Genomic DNA, 20,566 nt, shown 5'->3' on the forward strand with positions numbered 1-20,566 from the left:
GTGATTTAATTTTAAGTACAATTTGATGAAGTCATTAAACGACTGCTGACTAAAAACAAGTAATTTCACATATCATTCACTTAAACTTACACCCAGCTAATTAGCAGCCACATGCAAAAAATCCTCATCAATCATCTACGGCGATTGTCACTCCATCGACCCACATTCCACCCCACACCACCTACCGGGTGTATAGGTTCATTAACCACCCACACACTTCCCAACTCAGGTTCCACAAAGGTAACCCACAATTAAGGTGCGCTCGAGTTTCACGCAATTAGTAAAACAAAACAATTGCATTGTTTAATGTCAAGTTCAATGCACGCAGCAGACAGACGAACAAACCACTCGACCACCAAACACACACCACCCACCACCCACAGAAAATCCTATTAAATAATAAACCAAATCGAAACGAAGGCAATTATGGTTTTAAGAAGCGTCGATGACAAAGAGATTAAATATACAACGCGTTAGATGCGAAGAGAAAGAAGAGAAAGCCTTTCGCGCTCTTCAAAAGCTTTCGCGTGGTGAAAATGATATGCACTGAAAACAAGCGTGAACGATTGATCTACTAATAATATAGATTAATTCTAGGATATCAATTGACTGTAACATTCAGGGAATGTTCTTTAAAGTTACACATTTCTGTCTAGTTGGTCTGGAATAAACGTAACAGCTGATTGGTTAGCTTTTCGAGAGAGTGGGGATCTCTCCCAAAGGTTTTTGTTATTGTTTGTCAGCTGTTGGGGCTTTGGAGCTTTGCGCTGCCTGCGCCGCTGGCTTTGCTTTGCGCTGCTTTAGCTTCGTTTGCTTTGTCGCCGCCTTTCAGTTACAATTCGTATTCCAGTTGGAGCGCCGCGATTTTCCTGCGTGCTCAGTGATTTTCCTCGCGCTTTTCCGCTTCAGCTTTGGCTTTGGCTGTCTTCGCGTCTCGCCTGGCTGCATCTGTATTGGTATTTGCAACGCGTTCGCATGCAATTTGTTTGTGCAATTCGGAAAATTATGAAAAGCCAATCAGCGGGAGAAGAAACAACGTAACGAGAAATACCGCAAATAAGAGTTATATTTCGGCAGGCGAACAAATCGCATTTGACCCGCTTAAATCGTGTTAAACTTAGTTTTTTAGTGTGCCTCTCATGTTTCTAATTTGCCCAAAAACTGCGGAATGACCTTCGAATGTTGTTAGTTGTTGCTTTTGTTCATTTTCGGTGCGTGTAATTCGGTCGACTGCAAACAGCAACAACAGCAAATAAACACAAAACAAAATTAACCCACCGTCATCAGCTTTTAATGATCAAGATGACGTTATATAATCTGTAAAAGAGCAGAGAAAAGCGGCGAAAAAGAACCCAAGTCAATTTACGGTACTCAGATTCTTGCGGTTAATTAAATTAGGCGATAGATCACTGCCACATGCAAATTAAAATAAATGCATAGAACAGTGGAACATTTAAGCGACAGTGGGTTGTATTTGTATTGAAAGTATTGCAATAAAAATTATAACAATAAACGCAAACAACATTACCATTGCTTTGCAAACCTTATAAATTTCATTTGCCGTCTCCGTGGCGTATACGCAATTTATCTGCTTTTTCATGATATTCCGCAAAATGCTTATCAAAATACTGATATGCTCGACGGCTGAAAAACAGCAAATAAACGATAAAAAGCAGTAAAAAAAAAACACCACTGTTTCAGACATATTTAAAACTTATTGATTGACCAAAGGGTGTTGAAGAAATTTAAAATTCTAATAAAATCCCAAAAACAAAAACAGTAAGAAACACAAAAATAACAAGCTGAAAATTGAAATATAAGGGGGAAGGGGTGATAAGCGATAAGCAAGAGAGAAACGCAAATGTATCAGGAAGCAAGGTGATAAAAGTAAAGGCAATTAAAGTGCTCAGATAAGAATAAAAGAAGAAAACGAGCTAGCGAAAAGTTAAAGTAAACAAATTGGATGGCAAAGTAAACTTGACGCGATAATTTTCAATTATAGAGAAACTGAAAATTAAGTCTACTGTAGTTATCGTTTAAATCGATTTCTAAGCTTGAATTGCATATCGATATTAATAGTTTCCTTAATCAAAACCAATGCTGTAAAGAGTGCAAAGTCTGTCGTTTAAGCACTGACCACAAAAAAGAGGGCGTCAAATTAGAGGCAGTGAAAGAACGCTTTTATTTCTGGTATTCAGAACGTAACCCATTTGGCAATGATGACTGTTTGGTTCTGTCAACATCCGCGGCAGCTGTTGAATTTGGATTATTAAATTTGTGTTGTTTCTAGCAAAATGTTTTGCCCCACAAAGGCAATTGACATTTACAGTGAAATAAAGTGAGACGGTGGATGCGAAATAAAGTAAAACAGAGAGCAAATAAAAAAGCGGATCGTAACGAATCGCTGACCAAAACAAACGGAAAAACAATGTAATTGTTGAAATGTAAATAGCCGCCGAGTGCAACAAATAACCAAAAGCAACGCAGTAAACAAAAAACAATTGCCAGTGAAAGGCGGGCGGCGAAGTGAGAAAAACCAGTGGAAAATCGGGCGAAATAATGCGGCATTTAATCATGACCCCGGCGTCGCTGTCGGCGTCGACGCCGACGCTCTCCACGCTGCACCACCAGCGCATGGCGCTCCAATCGCAGTCGCAGTCGCCGCTGGCGTCGCCGTTAACCCCATCGCCGTCATCGGTCTTCGGCTCGCCCAAGTTCCCAGCGAATTACGAGCGCAGCGAAAAAGTGAGTTCAAAAACTAAAGTCAGACAACTAAAAAAAAATGGCAAATAAAAAATCATAAAAAAATGGCATACCTCCCAAACGAGAGGCAAAAAAAAAAAGATATGCATATACAAACTGACGACCCCATCATAAATTACTCCATATTGTTCATGAATGGATCCACGAGTGCAGCAGCCGCTTGTTTTCCATTAATTATGCTTCTCAGCTTTTAACCCCCTGCTTTTGTACCCACTGTCGTGCATTTTCCACGCGTTCATTTATTTTTGATGCAAATGTCCCCTTTGTGGGGCAATAAAGTTCAGTGTTTGTGGAGTGAAGCGGAGCTCCGCCACTTGACATTTCAATTTAAGTTTTACTTTGGACTTTGAGTGCATTTTGGAGGGCCAATATGTCAAAAAGCAGACAATGAATATTTTCGGACTGTCTAACGGCTCAAATCATTGGAATAACAGCGCTGTTCTCTGCGATTCTCAATGTTAAGAGATTGAGATCCTTCGGTGTTAATATACTTTATTTAAAGGCGAGCAGCAATAAATCAAATAAAATTTAAATTTATTTTTAAATCCCTCTTCCCTCGTGACCTTTAATTATTATCCAATTTGGTTTTCCTTTTTTTTTTTTTGGATCATGCAAGGCAACTTTTCTTGTTTGGCAATAACGCAGCAAAACTTGTGCAAATGTCAGCACAGCGCAATTTGCGGCAAACAATTTTCTAATTTGTTTTTCCCTCGGCGGGGAAATACTACAGAGAGCAGGCTGGAACTTTTCAACGTTCGACTTGCGTAATGCGCAATAATTAATCAGCTGCACAGCTCAGGGGGCAATACGATTTAGCAAGTTCGATGTCTGTTTTTTTGTTTTGTTCTCCCCTTTACAGGTGGCAAAGTTCAAGGTCACAGCAGGGGATAATCAAACAGCATTTTTGCACGCAATTTGCATTTTCCTCTGCTTATCTGTGTGCCTTTCGGTTTCATTACTGGCAACAGTGTTGCAGTTTAAATCACTATTTTGCGATCTTCAAGACAAGATGAAAATGGGAAAAATCATTTTCACAGCCGCTTTGAGCTTTTTGGAGCAGAAAACATTTGCTCGCGAGGAGGAGTCGAGTTTTCCTGCATTTTCCGTGTATGCAGATGGATGCTTTTCCCCTCTTTCTACACGACTGCTGGACATAATTGCCCCCGAGCCACGCCCACCACCCGCCGACCACAAAAGCAAGCAACTTCATTTGCGGCCGTAATTGTTTTGGCCCATATGATCCGCCATCCCCCCGGCTCATCCGCCACGTTATCTGCGCTGGCTACTTGGCAAATTGAAAGCAAAATGTGCAGCCACTTTTCCTCGTCCCCTTTGCCGGTCTCAGCTCGTCTCGATTTTCCTCTTTTTTGTTCTACTTTTCCCTCGGCTGCAAAACCAAAGCAATGCAACCAGTCTTGTCGACGGCGTTTTCTTCTAATGACCAGCCTCCCAGTTCGCTGGGAAAGTGTTCATCAAGTCAGCCTTGTCGTTTATCATATTTCGCTGCTAGTCGCCACGTCGACTTTCTAACTGCTCAGAAAGTAAAGTGTCGTTTGGCGATTTGTAGGCATTTATCAAGCCAAGTCTGTTGCAAATACATCTGCGGACTTTCTTAGTCGGAGACGGCTTTTCTTCTTTTCTAAATATGGCCTAAACGATTCTCTTTTTAAGGCAGTCGAACACAAAGTGAAAACTGCACTCGAGACAGTGTTTAATCATTCTTTTTTAATTCGCTGGGGGAATTGATTTGTCACTTTGGATGAAGAAAGATTAAGTGTATGCTTAAAAATGGCTCACATTGTTGGCCGATGTTTTCCTGGCTAAAACCGGCTAAGCGGATCACAATTAGCGGGGCTTACTTTTTTACGATTGATATGTCAGGGTGGGAAATCTTGGTTGAGTGAAGACACTTTAATGTAAACACTCTTAATTGGTAAAATTCCAAGCCTAACCAGTTGGTTGTATCTTGCGTTCCCGCAACTATGTAAACATTCAATTAAGTTTCCATAATGCCAGATATATACATACTTATCTCCAAAAAGGCCTTTAAGTGCGCCTTGCTATTTGAGGCTGACATCATGTAATTATTTTGGCCAATGATCGCTTAGTGCTTCCAATTGTGGGTGGAACTTATCACGAAGCAAGTGTGCCATTGATAACACGGGGGATCTACAGTCAATATGTGTTTTCTGGTTGCTAATTTAAACGTACATACAGTGAATGTGGTATAATTTTGCAAAAAGAGAGTGTAGGAGTTGCAACTTAATTAACTCAAGCTGCGTGACAGGTTTTGGCCAATAGTGCAGTTTGGGTTTTCCATTTACCCAGACGGCTTGCATTTATTTTACTTGATTTTCGGCCACATTGTGAAAGGAAGAAAATGCACTTGAAGCCTTGACTCGGTATCTTTTCCTTTCGCGTCCAACTTTCCACTTTCGTTGGCAAGAAGGAATTAAATGCCATGGAATGATTAATTGAAACTGATTTGCTCATTTAAATGACTGCCATTTTAATCTCTGGCGTCTTTTCCGCTTTTCACTTGGCTCTGCAGCGGGGGATTCTGAGGAAAAACTGTGTCCAGTTCAATGGCTATAAATAGAGGTCTTTGTGCAATGGACAACAGCATTTTCCACTTCCAGTCGCAGCCCTACCCAACTTTATACATCATTTATCCGGCGTATGTATCATTTATTTTCTCGATTTTTTGTGGCGCAGAGAAGTAACAGAAAACTGTATCAATATGCGGCATATGCATCATGAGTCAGGCCCAGAAAAACAAAACAGCAGCCAGTTTGGAGCGGTTGGTGTTTGGTTGTCAGTGCCCCAACCCATGTTGGCCTCAAAATGTAACAAAAAATGCTTACCACATACAGTGAAGACTCGCAGTTGAGCGCTGGATGGCATAACATTTGTAACAATATTTTCGCTATCTATATTTCTAGCATAGGATGAAAACCAATTTAAGTAATTTCTCTTTTTAAACAGTTTTCCTACTGCACTCCTAAGCTCTACTGTATCTTCAATTTATACATATGCTCAGTTTCGCAGTGGTTTATAGCTGTTGCAGCTCATTTGGTTTCGCCGCCGTCGAACTTTGGCGCTAAAATGGATTTTTTTGAAGAGAAAAAAACGTGCGACTCGTTTAATTGAAAGGCTTTTGGGCATGCGACAAAACACGAAGAATATTGAAAGTCGATGGTAACGCTCCCGCCCCTTTTGCCCCTTGAAAACCGCCTTTTGATCTGCAGATTGCAGACTTCGAGATTAGACAGAGTCAACTATTGAAACAATATCCGAGTCTTAAATTATGCTCCTGGCTTGGCTTCGGCCGACTTAAGTCCATAAGCCGTTGCTAACCGAACAATGAAATCAGCTTTAGAGGCAGCAAAGCAAACCACTCAGTTACCCAGACATGAGCCTAAAACCACCAGGCTTAAAGCACCACCCACAACCCACAACCCACCCACCGCAGTTGGCAAACAAGCCACCTCCAACTTGGACCCCAAAAAGTGGCAATGCATTAGCCTTCTTTGGGCTGCTCTCCAATGCTTTGGGGTTTTGGGAGTGTTCAAAACGAATGTGTTTAAAATAGATTTTTAAATGTTTTAGTTTCTTAACAATAGGAGGCTAATAAACTCATTTAACTAAGTTGTAGGCCATTAAAATGTTGGCGAGTCATAAATACGGGAATTCATTCAAATAGTTAATCAACGAAGAGTAACACTGATTCGTGTCGTGGAAAACCTTTTTCCATTTTCCTTTCTGGTCGGATCTTATTGGGGTTTCTCTCTTTCTGAGTGGCTTGGTGCCCCCCGACTTGCACTTCCCAGGGGCGCTAATATATGCTAATCCCAGAGTGCTTTTGGATCCGCCGGCGAACAAGACGACGACACACCCACGCAGAGTCGGGAAATCGCTGTAGGAAAAGCGGAGCAGAGCGGAGCACAGACCCGTCTAGAGTAGCCTTTTGCTGCTGCTTTGGGAAAGTCGCCGTTCCTCTTTCCTTTTACTTTCGACTTTTCCCCGGTCGCCGGCTGCAGCGCTCTGGAGCGGCTTTTCCTCGTTGCAGTTTGCATTCGGGCTTCTCGAATTGAAAATCTGCAAGCCGATAGCTTTTCTTGGACTGATCTCGTTTGCTAATTTTCTGTGCGGCCATGTGGAAAACGGTTGGCCGCTTGGCCGAACTGTTTTCCCTTTTTTCTCGCTTTTCCGTCGCGACACCCCTTCAAAGTCGCAGTTATACGTATATCTACCTTTTTGTGGGAGCAGTCACCCATAGTGGCGCATTTTCTGGATTGTAATTTCCAAAAGCGAGAGAAAAAGTGTTTGGGCCATTTGCATGATTAATGTTTTCGGCCAGCTCTCAGCGTTCGTTTCAATTTCAGTTTCCTTGGGTTGGGCTCAGTTCAGTTCAGTTCAGTTGGGTTTTGCTCCACTGGATGTTGTTTTTCGAGGGGCCGTAGGGCGTGCCTTCCTTTAGTTATTAGCCCGACTATTAAGCCCAATTACCAGTGCACTTACTCACTTGCCGCTGCGGGTGGAGCGTTTCAAGGCTGAAGTTTCCGCTGAAGTACTCGGCATGAAGGTGGCATAAGTTAGGAATGGATCTGTGGAGCTGAAAGTGAGATTGGATTGTGGTGAATGGGATAGGATTAGTACATGCATTATGCATACCCATAAGCAATATCACATTTTATAGTTTTAAACAAACTGTAATAACAGCATTTTCCGCATAATCCCCACCAGCTGCCATTCATGCACAGGAACTACTAAGTTAAGTATCTTCACATCGTGAATTGGCAACTGCTTCTGCAACTTGTGCGTGATATTGATAGGGAGCTCACATATTTTATGCAGACCTTTCGAGACAACTTAGCTGCCAATTGACACCCACTTCCCATATATCTTTATAGCTGTCAGAGAACTCACGGTAGTTTCACGCCCGGCAATTTCATGCTCAACAACATCATCATCACCATCTTGAACCACCGAAAGACCAGGGAACGTGACAAAAGTGGTTGGGCTGACAAATCGCCGAGGGGCTAATTACAAGGGCAATATGTGGAGCACACATAAATTTCCGTAGGCACTTCTCGGTTTTTGTGTAGTGAAAATGGGACGCACATTTCTCTCTGCATTACCCAATCAACTAGAAAAGATCGTGGATTTGTGACATTAAGCCAGCCAACGGTAGTTGGCCATTCAGGCAGCTCTGTGGTGCAACTTCTATGCCACATGGGTGACCCACTGTATGCATTGTATCCACTGTACCCACTGTAGCCACCGTAATTCCACTGTGGTTCCACACCTTCTATTAAATGGAAACTGTTGCAGCACATCGTGTTTAGCTGCTTTTTTGTTGTTCGCTGGCCGTTTTATTTGATGGCTTTGTTTCCCATGTGTGAACAAAAAAAAAAAGTCTGGCTGACCATAAAACAATGCAAAACAGTTAGAGTCCGCAAATGACAGACAGCCGGTTGGATATGGGGGATCTAGAGTGTGGAGCCCCTGAAATTATAACTAGTTTCAGGGAAGTGTCATTGAACTGAGCCGAAAACAAGAACTATCCGTGGTAATTAGTTATATGTATATACGGGTGGCACAGTCAGTTGGGTGTGATTTGGGGCAACAAAGCGTAGCAAACAGTTTTATGAACCCCACTAAATAAAATACATGTCGGAGGGAAAACTGAGGAGAAACAGGAAAAACCAAGCGAAAAAAGAAGTAAGTCTTGTATAAATGTTTAAAATTCTAGGTTACCATGATTTATTTACTTTTTTACCTTTTGCTCAACCAGCCATCCATCACTCCATCGATTATTTATATATTTTCCTGGGCATGCCCCTTGCTAAAAAGCCAGCACTTGGCACCCTTTATAAGCATGGCCCGCTATCTCCACCCCCCAGTTTGCGATCTTGGATTTGCATAATTTGCACTTTGGCATTGAGCACCGGAAAAACGTGACTAGTTTTTTGCCCGTCTATTGCCCAGCGAAACAGAGTTATTCTTTATAGTATATACCACTAACTATATCAGACCGGAGCGTGATTTCTTGTGCTTATCGTCATTTGTTTATTTTTGGCCCACAGCTGAATTTAAATAACCCGAATGGACCCGAGTGCAGGTCGGAATGAAATCGAGATTTTGTATTATTTACGATAAGCCATGGAGCTCAGATATGAGGCGAGAACTTTGCCTCGCAAAAGATGACTTAAGCATTTATTTTTAAATGGCTTGAACAAATCATAAAAGGGGATCACGGGTGGTATACTTAATGCGGGTTGATGAGGTGAAAGATAATTTGAGATATGTGTGCCATAATTTAAGAAGAAGTTAAATACTCTTACTTTTTATTTTGTACCATGTAATGTCATTTGATTCGGATTAAGTATTAATCATTCGAATACCTGCTGCATCCCAGCTGAGTGATAAGTTAACCCGTCCTTCTATAATCAATCTTTCCCTACAATCTTTTTGCCGTCTCCACTCGACTCCTCCCACTTGATGGCCACTTGTCGGGCTGACAGTTTTACCAGCGTCGAGTTGGAATCGCTCCACACACTTTGTTAAAGCCGCCAAATTGATGGCTGGAATATTTTGTAACCGCACTTCTTGCCCAATCCGACAGATTGAAAAGGAAGATGGAGAAAGGGTCTGAGTAGGGTCTGGTTTTTGGCACGTCTTGGCATTTTCCTCCAGTCGCGATCGTTGAACGTTAACCGCGCCATGAAAACGCAGTTAACACTTGGCAGTTGCCCTCTTTTTAAAATGCAGCCAGCATTTATTCTCGCTTTAATTCGTGTTTTTCCGCTGTGCTGTGCATTTTAAATGCTCTTGAAGCCGGCCGGCGAAATATTCAATTCAATTGTTTTGTCGCCCGTACAAATAAATTTATCAAGAGTTCAGAATCTAAAAGTTGTGGGCTGGCTGGCTGGTTGACTGGCTGACAGAGTATCTGTATACATGTCGGTTTTTTTCTGTTTTTTGTTCCACATTTCGACACGCGCAATTACATTTGTTTCAGCCCACTGGCAGCATTTGTTGTGGCTCTTTTTACTATTCTACATAGTTTTGCTTCGTTTTTTGCCTTGTTGCCGTACTTAAACTTGATTTGTGGCACTCAATCGGCGAAAACTTTTGAAGTTCCAAATGCGAGAATGTTGTCTGGCCGGCGAGTGGCAAAAAAGTTGTCAAATTTGCTTAAACTTGTGTGCAAATGTGCTTAAATACGTCGCATAAATATGGTGCGATAAGTGTGTAAACAAAAGGCAACTCACGTTTTAACTATGAAGTATGACTTTGGTTCAATTAAACTCAAAGAAGTTATAATATTTAATCTGTTTCTACTTAGTAAGTGTAAGCTTAACTCCGATTTCAACACCTTCAATTTACTCTACATTCATTTTGTACTTTTTCTTTCTTTTTACAACCCACATGATTGGCAAATTGATTGATGCATGGGCACTCCTAAATGTTTTGTTCTCAGATACAGATATTGTATCTTACGAAGCTACCGAATCTCCAGACAGACAGTCTGAGCTCAACGATATTTATAAGAAAAACAACTTGTGGCGCCCACTTTGAGTTTCTTTGGTTTTTTTTTGACAGATTGACTTTCTCAGGCGGCAAAAGGTTGAGTGGAGATGAGATGTTCAAATCATTTGCATTCTGCCGGTGATAATAGACTGTTTAACTATCTATCAAGCCATTAGCCTTTGATCGCCCACACTTTGACTGGGAAAGTCTGTTCCCTTTAACTGGCTTTAATTTATTTGGTTTCCTATTTACCCGTTGACTCAACAGGTTGATTTATTAATTAGAGCCAAACTCGAGTCGGGAATTCAGCTCGGCTTTGAGATTCAGGTTTTGTTTTCGGCTCAGCAAATGCATTTCTAATGAGATTTGCTGGGTTCCGAGACGCAAAAGCATTTTGCTGTCTCAGCAGATGATGTCAGTTCTACTCATCCGAAATTACTTTTATTTCTCCTCGGCTTTCGGTTCAATTGCGTGCCGCAGAAGTCATAAATAAATCATTTTTCGAGTTGAATCTGAGCTTTCTATTAACCGTTTTGTTGACTGTCCAGCGGGTTGAGTGCGATCATAAATCATTATTATATTTCTATTTTATACTTGGAGTTAACCTTAGGCCGGCACATGACGTTTTTATTAGCGGTGAAAATTCGGTGGAGTTAATTGATTTCATCCAAAGACGCTGAGTTTTCCCACCTTGCTGAGCTGCCCAATTGCATTTACATGATTGGTAGTCATGTCCGAACCAAAATAATGCTCAATACTGCTTAACAAGCTGTAAAAATAATCACTAACAACCATAACAATTTGCTGGCTTTATTTGACGGAACGCCCACTCAAATGCAGATACAAAATCGAGCTAAAAAGAGAGTTGCAGCGGCACATGTAAACTGCAAATTGAGGTTGCTGAATCTTGTTGTTTACGGCTCATTGAAGAATTGGTAACTTAATCTCGGCTCTTTCTTCGCCATCTCTGTTGACCCAGATGAGTAACCGATTTATGTGGCACGGCTTGGCTTTAGATAACGCCTATAATTTGGTTTCTTTGTCTTCCGAAATTTGCATAGCCTGAAAGTTCTTGGTTTATTAATCCGCAATGTGTGAGGTCTTTGTAGCGAAGATAGTTTGTATTAGGATATACTTGCGGTTAGTGAAATATTTATCAACTTAAAAGTTTTGTTAAATTATTCACCTTTGCGGTTGACTTAGTAATGTTTACCTCAGTCTGTTTACTTATTAGTGTATACTTTTGGGATCTGTTACGAAATCATTATGCAACATTTTCAAATCAATTCAAAAATATGTACATAAAACTTATTGCAATCTAAACACTTTCATCTGGCAAGCAACTCTTTTTTTGAAGTTCAACCGCACCACGCGTCGTATAAGTGATATTTTATGAGCAACATCATCAGATATCGCTATCGTATCCTAACATTAATGTCCCAATATCTTGTTAATCTTAATAGTCTACAAATACAGCTTATTTCCAGGTAGCTGTTTTCTGTCCTTGTTTATTTAAAAAAAAGCTTCACTTATTTAACTCCACTCGTGTTGATGTAATGTGTATTATCTTTAATGACTTCCTGCGCAATTTTGATTTATATTCATAAATTTGCCAATTTTATGCAAGTTAATAATTATATTTAGCACACTGAGACAGGTTTTCTTTAGGTCTGGGCGTGAACTATACATTTGTTTAATGAGCTCAGGAAATGAGACACACAATCTGAAAAAGCACGCAAGAAATCGCGACACACAAAAAACGCCAAATTACACTTGGCCATAATTTATTAGTTGCCTTTGTTGCACTACAATTTAGACTGCCGCCTTGTGTTATTAATTAATATACTAGGTAACATATATTTTATGGCTTTTGCTAACAGATTCAAAGAAGCAACTGAACTTAGTTGAGGCGTATTAATGTCTGGAGTTGTTAACAGCGATTTGCATATTTTTGCCTTGGTCAAGCAAAAAGTGGCCAACAAAAAGCGCAAAAAAAGATTGTGGGCAGAGTTTGGCATCTAACTGATTTTTGAATTTATGAAATGCCGGAAATGATACATCAATCCCCTCAATGGCCGTGCCGACTTTTAATCAAATTATAAGTAATGTCATAAAACCATTTTAATACCACAAAATTAAGTACTTAAAATTTATCACCCCAAACAAAATTATGCAGAAACTGCATCTCAATACAAAAAAAAAACGGAGAACTCGAACTGTGGGCAGCTTTTGGGGGCTGGCAGCTGACAGACTGACACTTGTTATTAGAGCCAACACTTGTGGCTTGGGTGTACTCTGATTTTTATTTTTTTCCTTTTCTGAGTTTGTCAAATTGTAGCAATTTGGCTAAGTGCGTTGCAACTGCCGCAGCTCCCGAGACTTTTGTGCAACATATGGAATCGCATGTATCTGTATCTGGTCCGCCCGTGGGCGTATGCAGTCGTTTCCATTTGAAACGCATTTTTTTCGAGTGGTTTTCACAACAGCGACCACAACTCCTCTGCAGCATTTAGCAGTACATAAAAACGAAGCACAGCACGAACAAAGTGGAATTTAAAAATGCTTCACTCTCTATATAATTAAATCTTAAATGCATTTTGTGACCGCACGAAATTGATATTTTTTTTCGGTTGCGGCTCGGGCATTATGTAATCAATATCTTGAATGTGGCCATCAGTTTGTAATGGGTTAAGTCTTTGGCGGGGAAATTGATATGCAAAAGGCGCTGGAACGACCACAAATGAAGTGAGATAATGAGGGTTAAGATGTGATAGAAATTGATACTTTGAAAGCAATTTGAGAGACATGGGCTTGGCTGGAAATTATGCATACAGCGGGATTAGAAAAGTCAAATGTATAGGTAGCTATCTTATTACTTTCATATTTCAAAATAATGCTGAATGTTAGACCAAAAAGTATCTTTCGCTAAACGAGAAGTAAGTACCTTTTATAGTGGGAATAAAGAGTCCCTGATTCTGAGAGCTCTATTCCCAAACTTCCCACAGTAGTTACCCACTAAAGCCCACACATTACCATCCCATCATCTTCAATTTACGTCAGCGGCGTTCACTTAGCCATTCGAGTCACAGATCTGTGTGTCAATTAAAGAAAGCTTACACCGAAAGCGTTTTAAGCCATATAATTAACACTTATAATCGACCGGAATAAAAAGACTTTCAACTCTGTATCCCCGTATACGAGCCTCTCTCTTTGATCTGCACTCACAAATTACTTGCTCAAATAGCAATCATTAGACAAATTGCGCGGCCATTACGAAGTACACTACGTGCCACCACCACCAACTGTTGGGCGCAAAAGACAATAAAATCACCGAAAAAGCCGCTTAACTAACACTAATGCTTGATTAAACTTTCAAATCGACCAAAGCCGCCGAAGATGCAGTCTCCAGATTGGAACTCCCAATCCCAGACAGCACTCCTCCTTTAAAGTTAGTTGTAGTCAAAGCTGAGAGGCCATGGAGCTGGCAGCATCTTTCATCAACTTTGACACCCGAGAGTAAGCTGGCTGGCCCCTTAAATATTTTCTTCCTGCTTTCCATGCACTGGTTTTCCCTGTGGCCGCTTTCCCGCCTTGCCAAATTTATGGCCAGATTTTCCCAGACTTTTCCAACCAAATGCCGAGAGCCATCACGCTTGTCACGTAGTTCAAGTGGTGCGCCTAGCAAATTGCCACGCTTTGTTATTGAATTATGTTTCATATTTTAACATATTTTTCCACTTTTCCAACTATGAGTTTGAGCTTTATGGGTTTATTGATTTCGAATTAATTGTGGCGCAGCGATTGATGGCCAACCTGCAGTTGTAACACTTTGGATTGCAGCTAGCTGCAAATCATTGCAATTAATCAAAATTGTCGGCATCGCTTCAATGGGGCTGCAAATGATTGGCGCAGATAGCCGAGATTTGAGATTTGCTCAGATTTTGCAGCTTACCTCATCGCGAGCTTTTTTAATTCGAGCTGCCGAGATATTGACAGATGGACAAACTGCGCATGCGCCACACCAGATTCGATTGAGTGGGTTTATTGGAGCGCTGATTGAACGGCTCGACAGCTGCGATTGAAATGTTGAGTGCCTTTCAATCGATCAGTGATCGATGGATAGTCTATCTTAATGAGTGAGAAATCACATGCTTCTACCATTCCCACTGACTTCAATCCTAACCAACGGACCAATTATGCAATTATTCTAAACTATCTCGATCCTAACTCATTTTCAACCCTCCAGAGAGACTCCCCACTTGGCTGACTGCCATGTTCTTAGCCCACAAAGACCGGAGATCTAATCTGCGATGCCGAGAACAATGCAAATAAATCATAATAATTATTGATTATAGTTGCCCACACAAATCGATGCGGACAAAGGCTCATTTCCAGCATTGGCCAGCTTCGAACAAAAGTAATTCGATTGGCGATTTGCATTACAAAAAGCATTTGAAAATTGTACAATCCGAAAATGACAATGAGGCAAAATGGCATTTTAATTACAAATTGCAGAAGGTGGGATTGCAAAGGCGATAAATAGCTCTCCGCAGACAGACTGTGGATGGATAGTTTGTGATTCCAGTGCAGTCCAGCGATTTTTCACGGCGCAAATCAAAGGAAAAAGGCAGCCAAGTGGCACAGCAGCGAGTTACACTGCGAGAAACTAGAGGCTCATCATGGCCAATTCTTGTAGTCATAGTTGATGTAATATTGTGGCTACACTATTCGTTATTTAAATATTCTGCAGAAATTATATAAGGTATTAAATTCGAATAGAGATGCCTAGTTTTTCGTACTGTGCTGCAATAAACGCTGCTACCAAACAGCAACAGCAGCAACAATGAGCAGTCTGCATTCATTTGAATATGCGGCGCATGCAGGCGGACCCACAGCTACCCAGATACCAGATACCGGAGCCCCCATCCCCCGGGAATGCCCCGTGCCCCCCATGCCCCCGACTGTATCTATCTGCCTAGCATCTGTCAGAGCAAGTCGCTTGTAACTTTCCCCCATAAACTAGCGCCGAACTGCGACTTTGCCATGGCACAAGATAAAGAAATTGGCTGCACAATTTGGGATCCAGGGGAATGTATATGTGTATATGGTGATGGAGATGCAGATGCAGATGGGGAGGGGCGGGCAATCCAAAGGTGTCTGTCAACTGTGCATTTTTTTCCAGTGTGCCGCTTTGTTTGTTTGTCAATCTGTCGGTGGTGCAGTGCGTTGCGCGCTCGGATTTTGTTTGGCCATCGGTTTGGTTTTTCAGCCTCTGTCTCGTTGCTCTCCACTGATGCCTGATTATTTCACTTGATTTGTGTTATGCAAATTGATTTTCTTTTCTGTCGTCTGTTGTGTGTGTGGCTGGTGTGTGTTTTGCTGAGTTGTTTATGGAAAGGTAGCTACCTTTTTGATTGGCCTTTGTGCAACGGCAGAGCTTATGATTGCACTTGAATCCAAATTTCCAAAGAGTCTAGTTTATGTGTGTCGACAGAAGTGTATTTCAAAGTATTTTCTATAACCACCTATCTTTATTGTGAAAACCCAATGCCCTAATGTGCAACTACACATTCAAATGCTGCCCAATTAAGTCCATAAGTAATAAACGGGAATTACCATATTTTCTGCAAATAGCCAGAGCTCAATTCTATGGCTTTAGTTAGCAATTGGCGCAGAGACTGAATCTTGACCAAAGCGCCAGCCCAAACAAACAATCCGACCCTTTATGTATCTGCATCTGTAGCCATCTGTATCCGCAACTAACTATCTGCATGGCAGTGGTAGATGCGTTCCACTTGGCTGACCCATTGTAACATTTAGCCACTGTTGATTTGCCTAATTTCGTTTTACGGCTTTTGGAGGGAACGTGTACGCCCACCGATTCCGTAACTCCGAGAATTTATTGCAGTCGGTGGGCAGTGCAGACAGACTTTAGATGCCATAACTTTCCACAGTGTGTATGCAGATTATTAAACAATTAAAGCAATCGTGGGTGCCAAAACTAGCGGCAATTGATTAATTGTTTTAGCGTGTTTTAAGTTTAAGTCCCGGCCATTTCTCGGCCCTCCCGCACCGCAGTTGCAGTCGATCTAAAGTAGTTTGCTCATTTCGCGTGTTAGAACAGCGATTGCTATTTTGGACTTGGGGCCAGAAACGTGTTTCCATGGTGAAATATGCAAATTTCAGAGAACGAAGACTGAGTATCTAAGTATCTGGCAGATACGTGTGCGTGCCGCTCAAAAACTCAATCGGACAGGTCTCAAACGAGCGTTTTCCTCTCTCTTCAATTTTTCTCCATATAGCTCATGGCATATAGCTCTTGCCATATCTCAAGCTCTCCGTTTGCTCAACTCGATATCGGCAAAGTCGTGGCTGAAATCGCTGAAATCTCGCCAGTTTCATTTGAGCCGCGCTAAAAAACGATACGCGACAGCGGCTGACAGAAAAAATAACGATAATTTAATGCAACAACAGCTAGAAAAAAAAAATAGTTAAAAGCAACTACAAACGAGCAGCAATTTTTTGAATAATTATAGGGCGACGCTTTGATTGTTGTAAAAAGAAATTAGCAAGCAAGCCAGCGAAAAACGTGCAACGAATATTTTATGAAACCCTCGACTAAAGTTGAAGAAACGCAGTGAAAAAGTTTTAGAAAAATACAAAATAATTATAGTTTAGTTGCGGTGGCAAAGCAAAAGATAAACAGATACCGCAGCACCGAAACTGAAAGATACAACGAACCGAACGCCGGATACAAAGAGAACACACAACTCGACCTTGACAAAGTCGCAAAAAGAAGAGAAGCAAAAACCAATGCTATAAAGACTAGTCATCAAAAATAGCCGAAAAGCAACGAAAAAACTCTTAAAAGTATTATTTAAAGTGTATTATTAATTGTACGAATAACGAACGAATCCACAACGCCCCCAAAAAGAGTTGAACTGAACAAAAACAATTACGAATTTATAGCCTTAAGCTCATTTTTTATTTTTGGTGGGCGTCTGTCTCAAATGTGCCATAAAAGTGTAGATAACAAAGAGTCCCGACTCGCAATTAACTGACTAAGTGAACTCCGCACCGAGGAATGTGGTTTCGGGTGTCCTCGAGGACCTTCGAAGAGATTGAGCCATGTTCGCCCCCCGAAACTCGTCGCCAGTTGCCATCTACGGCAAGGAGGATGTGGCAGCCTACGAGGTAAAGGTCGTCCAGATTATTTTATGGCCGGAACGGATTGGCCCTCGGAATCGGTTCCACTTCAACTTTCGTTCGACTGGCGAAGAAAGCAAACGGCCTTTCCCCTTTGCATATTGGCCAGAGCAACATCCGTTTCGAGTGGACATGGCCTAGACACTACTCACTCATATCCATGACTGAGATTTCTGCCCACTCGCGGGTAGACTATCCACCGCATGAATCATTTCGCTACAAAAGTTTTGTCTCCGCACTTGTAATGGATTTCTGTGGTTTTTGCCTGGCAAAAGTATTCTATAGGGTAATTATGGGCAATTAGCTAGTGGCGGCGGATTCTGAAACTCAAAGGAGGAATCTCAATAGAAAATACCAGTTGTATTTCAAAAATCCAGCTCATTTCGATTTGGTTCTATCGAAAATCTTTTTGGCTTGTTTTCATAGTCATAAGCATTTCGCTCACGTAAGCGCCTTGTCGGTACAAATGTATCTGAATCTATACTGTACAGCCATTTGTATGTATGTCTACACCTTAAAAAATATTTGCTTAAATCGAAAACGAGGATTTCGTAATTTCTAAGAGCTTAGAAAGATTTTGTTGAGTGTACTTGTTTTTATTTCTTTGCTTTGTTTTGGGGGCCATGTTCGGTTGGCCAGTAAGCCGATGAAAGCCAATTGGCAATGCATGAAACGTGGTAGGACAAACAGAAATGACCAATACACACAAACCACAAATTCTGTGTGCCAAAGAGAACAAAAGTGTGCAGAACAGATTTAGCATATATTTATGCCGAGAATTAATAATCAATTGAAAAATAGTGACTTATCAGGCTTTCAATAAGTCAAGCCTTAATTATGCAAAAAATTCAGCTTGAAAATCTTTTCCTGCTTGGCTTTTTATTCGTTTATTGATTAAGGCAGTAGGCAATTAAGCCCGGCATTTGTTTTAGGCGCCAGTTGGGTTTTGGCTGCTGGACTGTAACCAAACTAATAATTTGCGGCATGCCATGTTTTCCACAGAGTGACTTGATTGAATTAAATATAATAATTTATGAACATGTTCAATTAATATATAAATATTAATAAAGTAATGCAGAAGTGGATGCGCATACCGTGTAGCCCCAAAATAATCCCCCGTCAATTTTGGTTCTCACCGGAGAAGGCTTTCGATTTGCATATTTTTCAGTTCTTTGCTTTCGTGGCCTTAAGGTAAACATTTTCATTGCGTGATTCTTGGTTGACACCTGTCCGCTGGAAATGCTTCAGCTTATTTGTGGCCTTTTTCGCTCGGATTGTGGGCAGAAATCCGAAATGCCTCAGACGCTTCAGGCCATGTGGGTTGGGTATGGAGCCTAGAATTTGGCCAGCAATTGCAGCCAACAGCTGCGTGCATTGAACTTGGCCAAAACAATGAGCAGCAGGCCGAGCAAAAGCAGGCACTTCATTACCGAACTGCGGGCATTGGGCCAAAAGCCACTTGACCGAAAAGTGATTTGCCGCGGGCCTCTTGGCCAATTTTAACGGCTGGTCAGGGCCAGTATCTCGTCACTCGTTAAGTCATAATTAATTACCAGTTAACTGCCGCATCTGTCGCACGAAATGGAAATTTGTGTTCCTTTCTGCCGCTCATAAATTTCGCTACTACACCAAATATGTAACAAAAGAATTTCGCTTCTTTTGGCTTAGTTTTTTGTGGCTCTGTTGTATTTGGCAGCTCCCAAATTAAGCTTTGATGAATGGCGTGTGTTGACTTCCGTTTGGACAAAAAGAAGTAAATGTGTAAAATAAATGGAATTTAAAGTGCCTTTGTGGTAGAAGACATATGTTTAAAAATACGTAACAGGAGTATAGTATCATATATTTTTGGACTATTAGAATCTTTTAAGTCAAACAAATAAATAAGTAAAAAAAATCACCAATAATTGTTTCCCCTTCGGCTGCTCTGCCTAATTATCATTTGAAAACGAATTAAGCCCAGCTCACGGATTTCGTTGCGCATACGCCCCATAATTGCGATTTTTCACTCAAACAAAATCGATGTCAGTTGGTCATGATTTCGGGGGAAGCTTTGATTATAATTTACAGTCATGGTTAGCATATTTTCATTGTGGCTTCATTTTAGTCATGCCCAGAAAATCTGTTTACAATTTCACGGCGTATCAGTGTCATTAAAAATGCAAATATGCGGGAGAGCAGCGAGTGAGATACTCGAAAACCGGTTTCCTAGATCGACCTTATGCATTAAAATATAGATTTTAGAGCTGCGTTGGTGTGGCTTGATATTCGCGCTTAACTGAAACAAGCCAATAAAGTAATTCTCGTAGTAAACAAACGCTGGAGCTGGAGCCACTTTGTTTTGTTTCTACGCCAGTTCGAGATGATCTCAGTCGGAATGTATTCGCTTACTTTGTATCGCAATCGGATTCGAAATCCGAGCTTGCGTTTCGCATTTGCGACGCAGAAACACAATCAAGCATTTTTTGGATGCTCTCTGCATGCCAAAGTTGACAGAGTCGTCTTACGGATCGCCCACTGTGTTCGGTTCTGATTTACGTCTGTCCGCCTTTTGTATCTATTATTTTCAATATTCGATTCGAATGCGGTAGTGTGTCGACTTGCACTTCCTTTTCACCAAGCTACTTATTGCCTCGGCTGAAAAAATCAACCTGTTCTGCTCTGAGCCGTACGCCCCTAATTGTTTTACTTGTTTTTATGGCTTTTTTAATAACTTATTAGCTGGTAGCTTGGGCAAGATCAAGGTGAAACTCTGGTGAGGCGTAACAAGGCGGCTTTTGAATACAAAAGCCAAATGGAAATACAAAGAGCCATATTTGTGTGGTTTTAATGAATGAAATCATTAGGGTTCTTGGGTAACAAGTGTGTTTTTAGTAAGCAACACCCCCATTTCCTCACTTCTGGGAATAGTGGAGTTCAGATGTAGATACTACAAGTAAATATCAATTTTCGTATATAATTTCGGTTACACAATCACACTTTTTTTTAAAAATCGTCAATACGCAGTTGTTTATATATTAACAAAGAAATATGATACCAACTTTCGCTCCTTGTGGGGAAATAT

The 20,566-nt window shown here is 41.0% G+C and overlaps 1 protein-coding gene across 13 annotated transcripts in view; it reads left to right on the forward strand.

The window, feature by feature from the left end:
• Window positions 1-20,566, forward strand: part of LOC6730617 (mitogen-activated protein kinase-binding protein 1) — a 55,511-nt gene that overhangs the window by 22,305 nt on the left and 12,640 nt on the right. For 2 of the 13 annotated variants that reach the window (XM_016179391.3, XM_016179397.3), the window contains exon 1: window positions 16,678-17,493. The exons of 3 other annotated variants lie outside the window; for them this stretch is intronic. In XM_016179391.3, the coding sequence (XP_016023059.1) occupies window positions 17,428-17,493 (66 nt within the window). In that variant the 5' untranslated portion in view covers window positions 16,678-17,427. Of the gene's footprint in view, window positions 1-804; window positions 957-2,290; window positions 2,746-16,677; window positions 17,494-20,566 lie in introns of those variants that run through there. 8 more of the 13 variants (XM_016179396.3, XM_044922342.1, XM_016179392.3 and 5 more) reach the window with 8 other exon arrangements.

The sequence above is a fragment of the Drosophila simulans genome, chromosome 2L (assembly GCF_016746395.2).
Source record: "Drosophila simulans strain w501 chromosome 2L, Prin_Dsim_3.1, whole genome shotgun sequence".
In the NCBI taxonomy this organism is placed as follows: Eukaryota; Metazoa; Arthropoda; class Insecta; order Diptera; family Drosophilidae; genus Drosophila; species Drosophila simulans.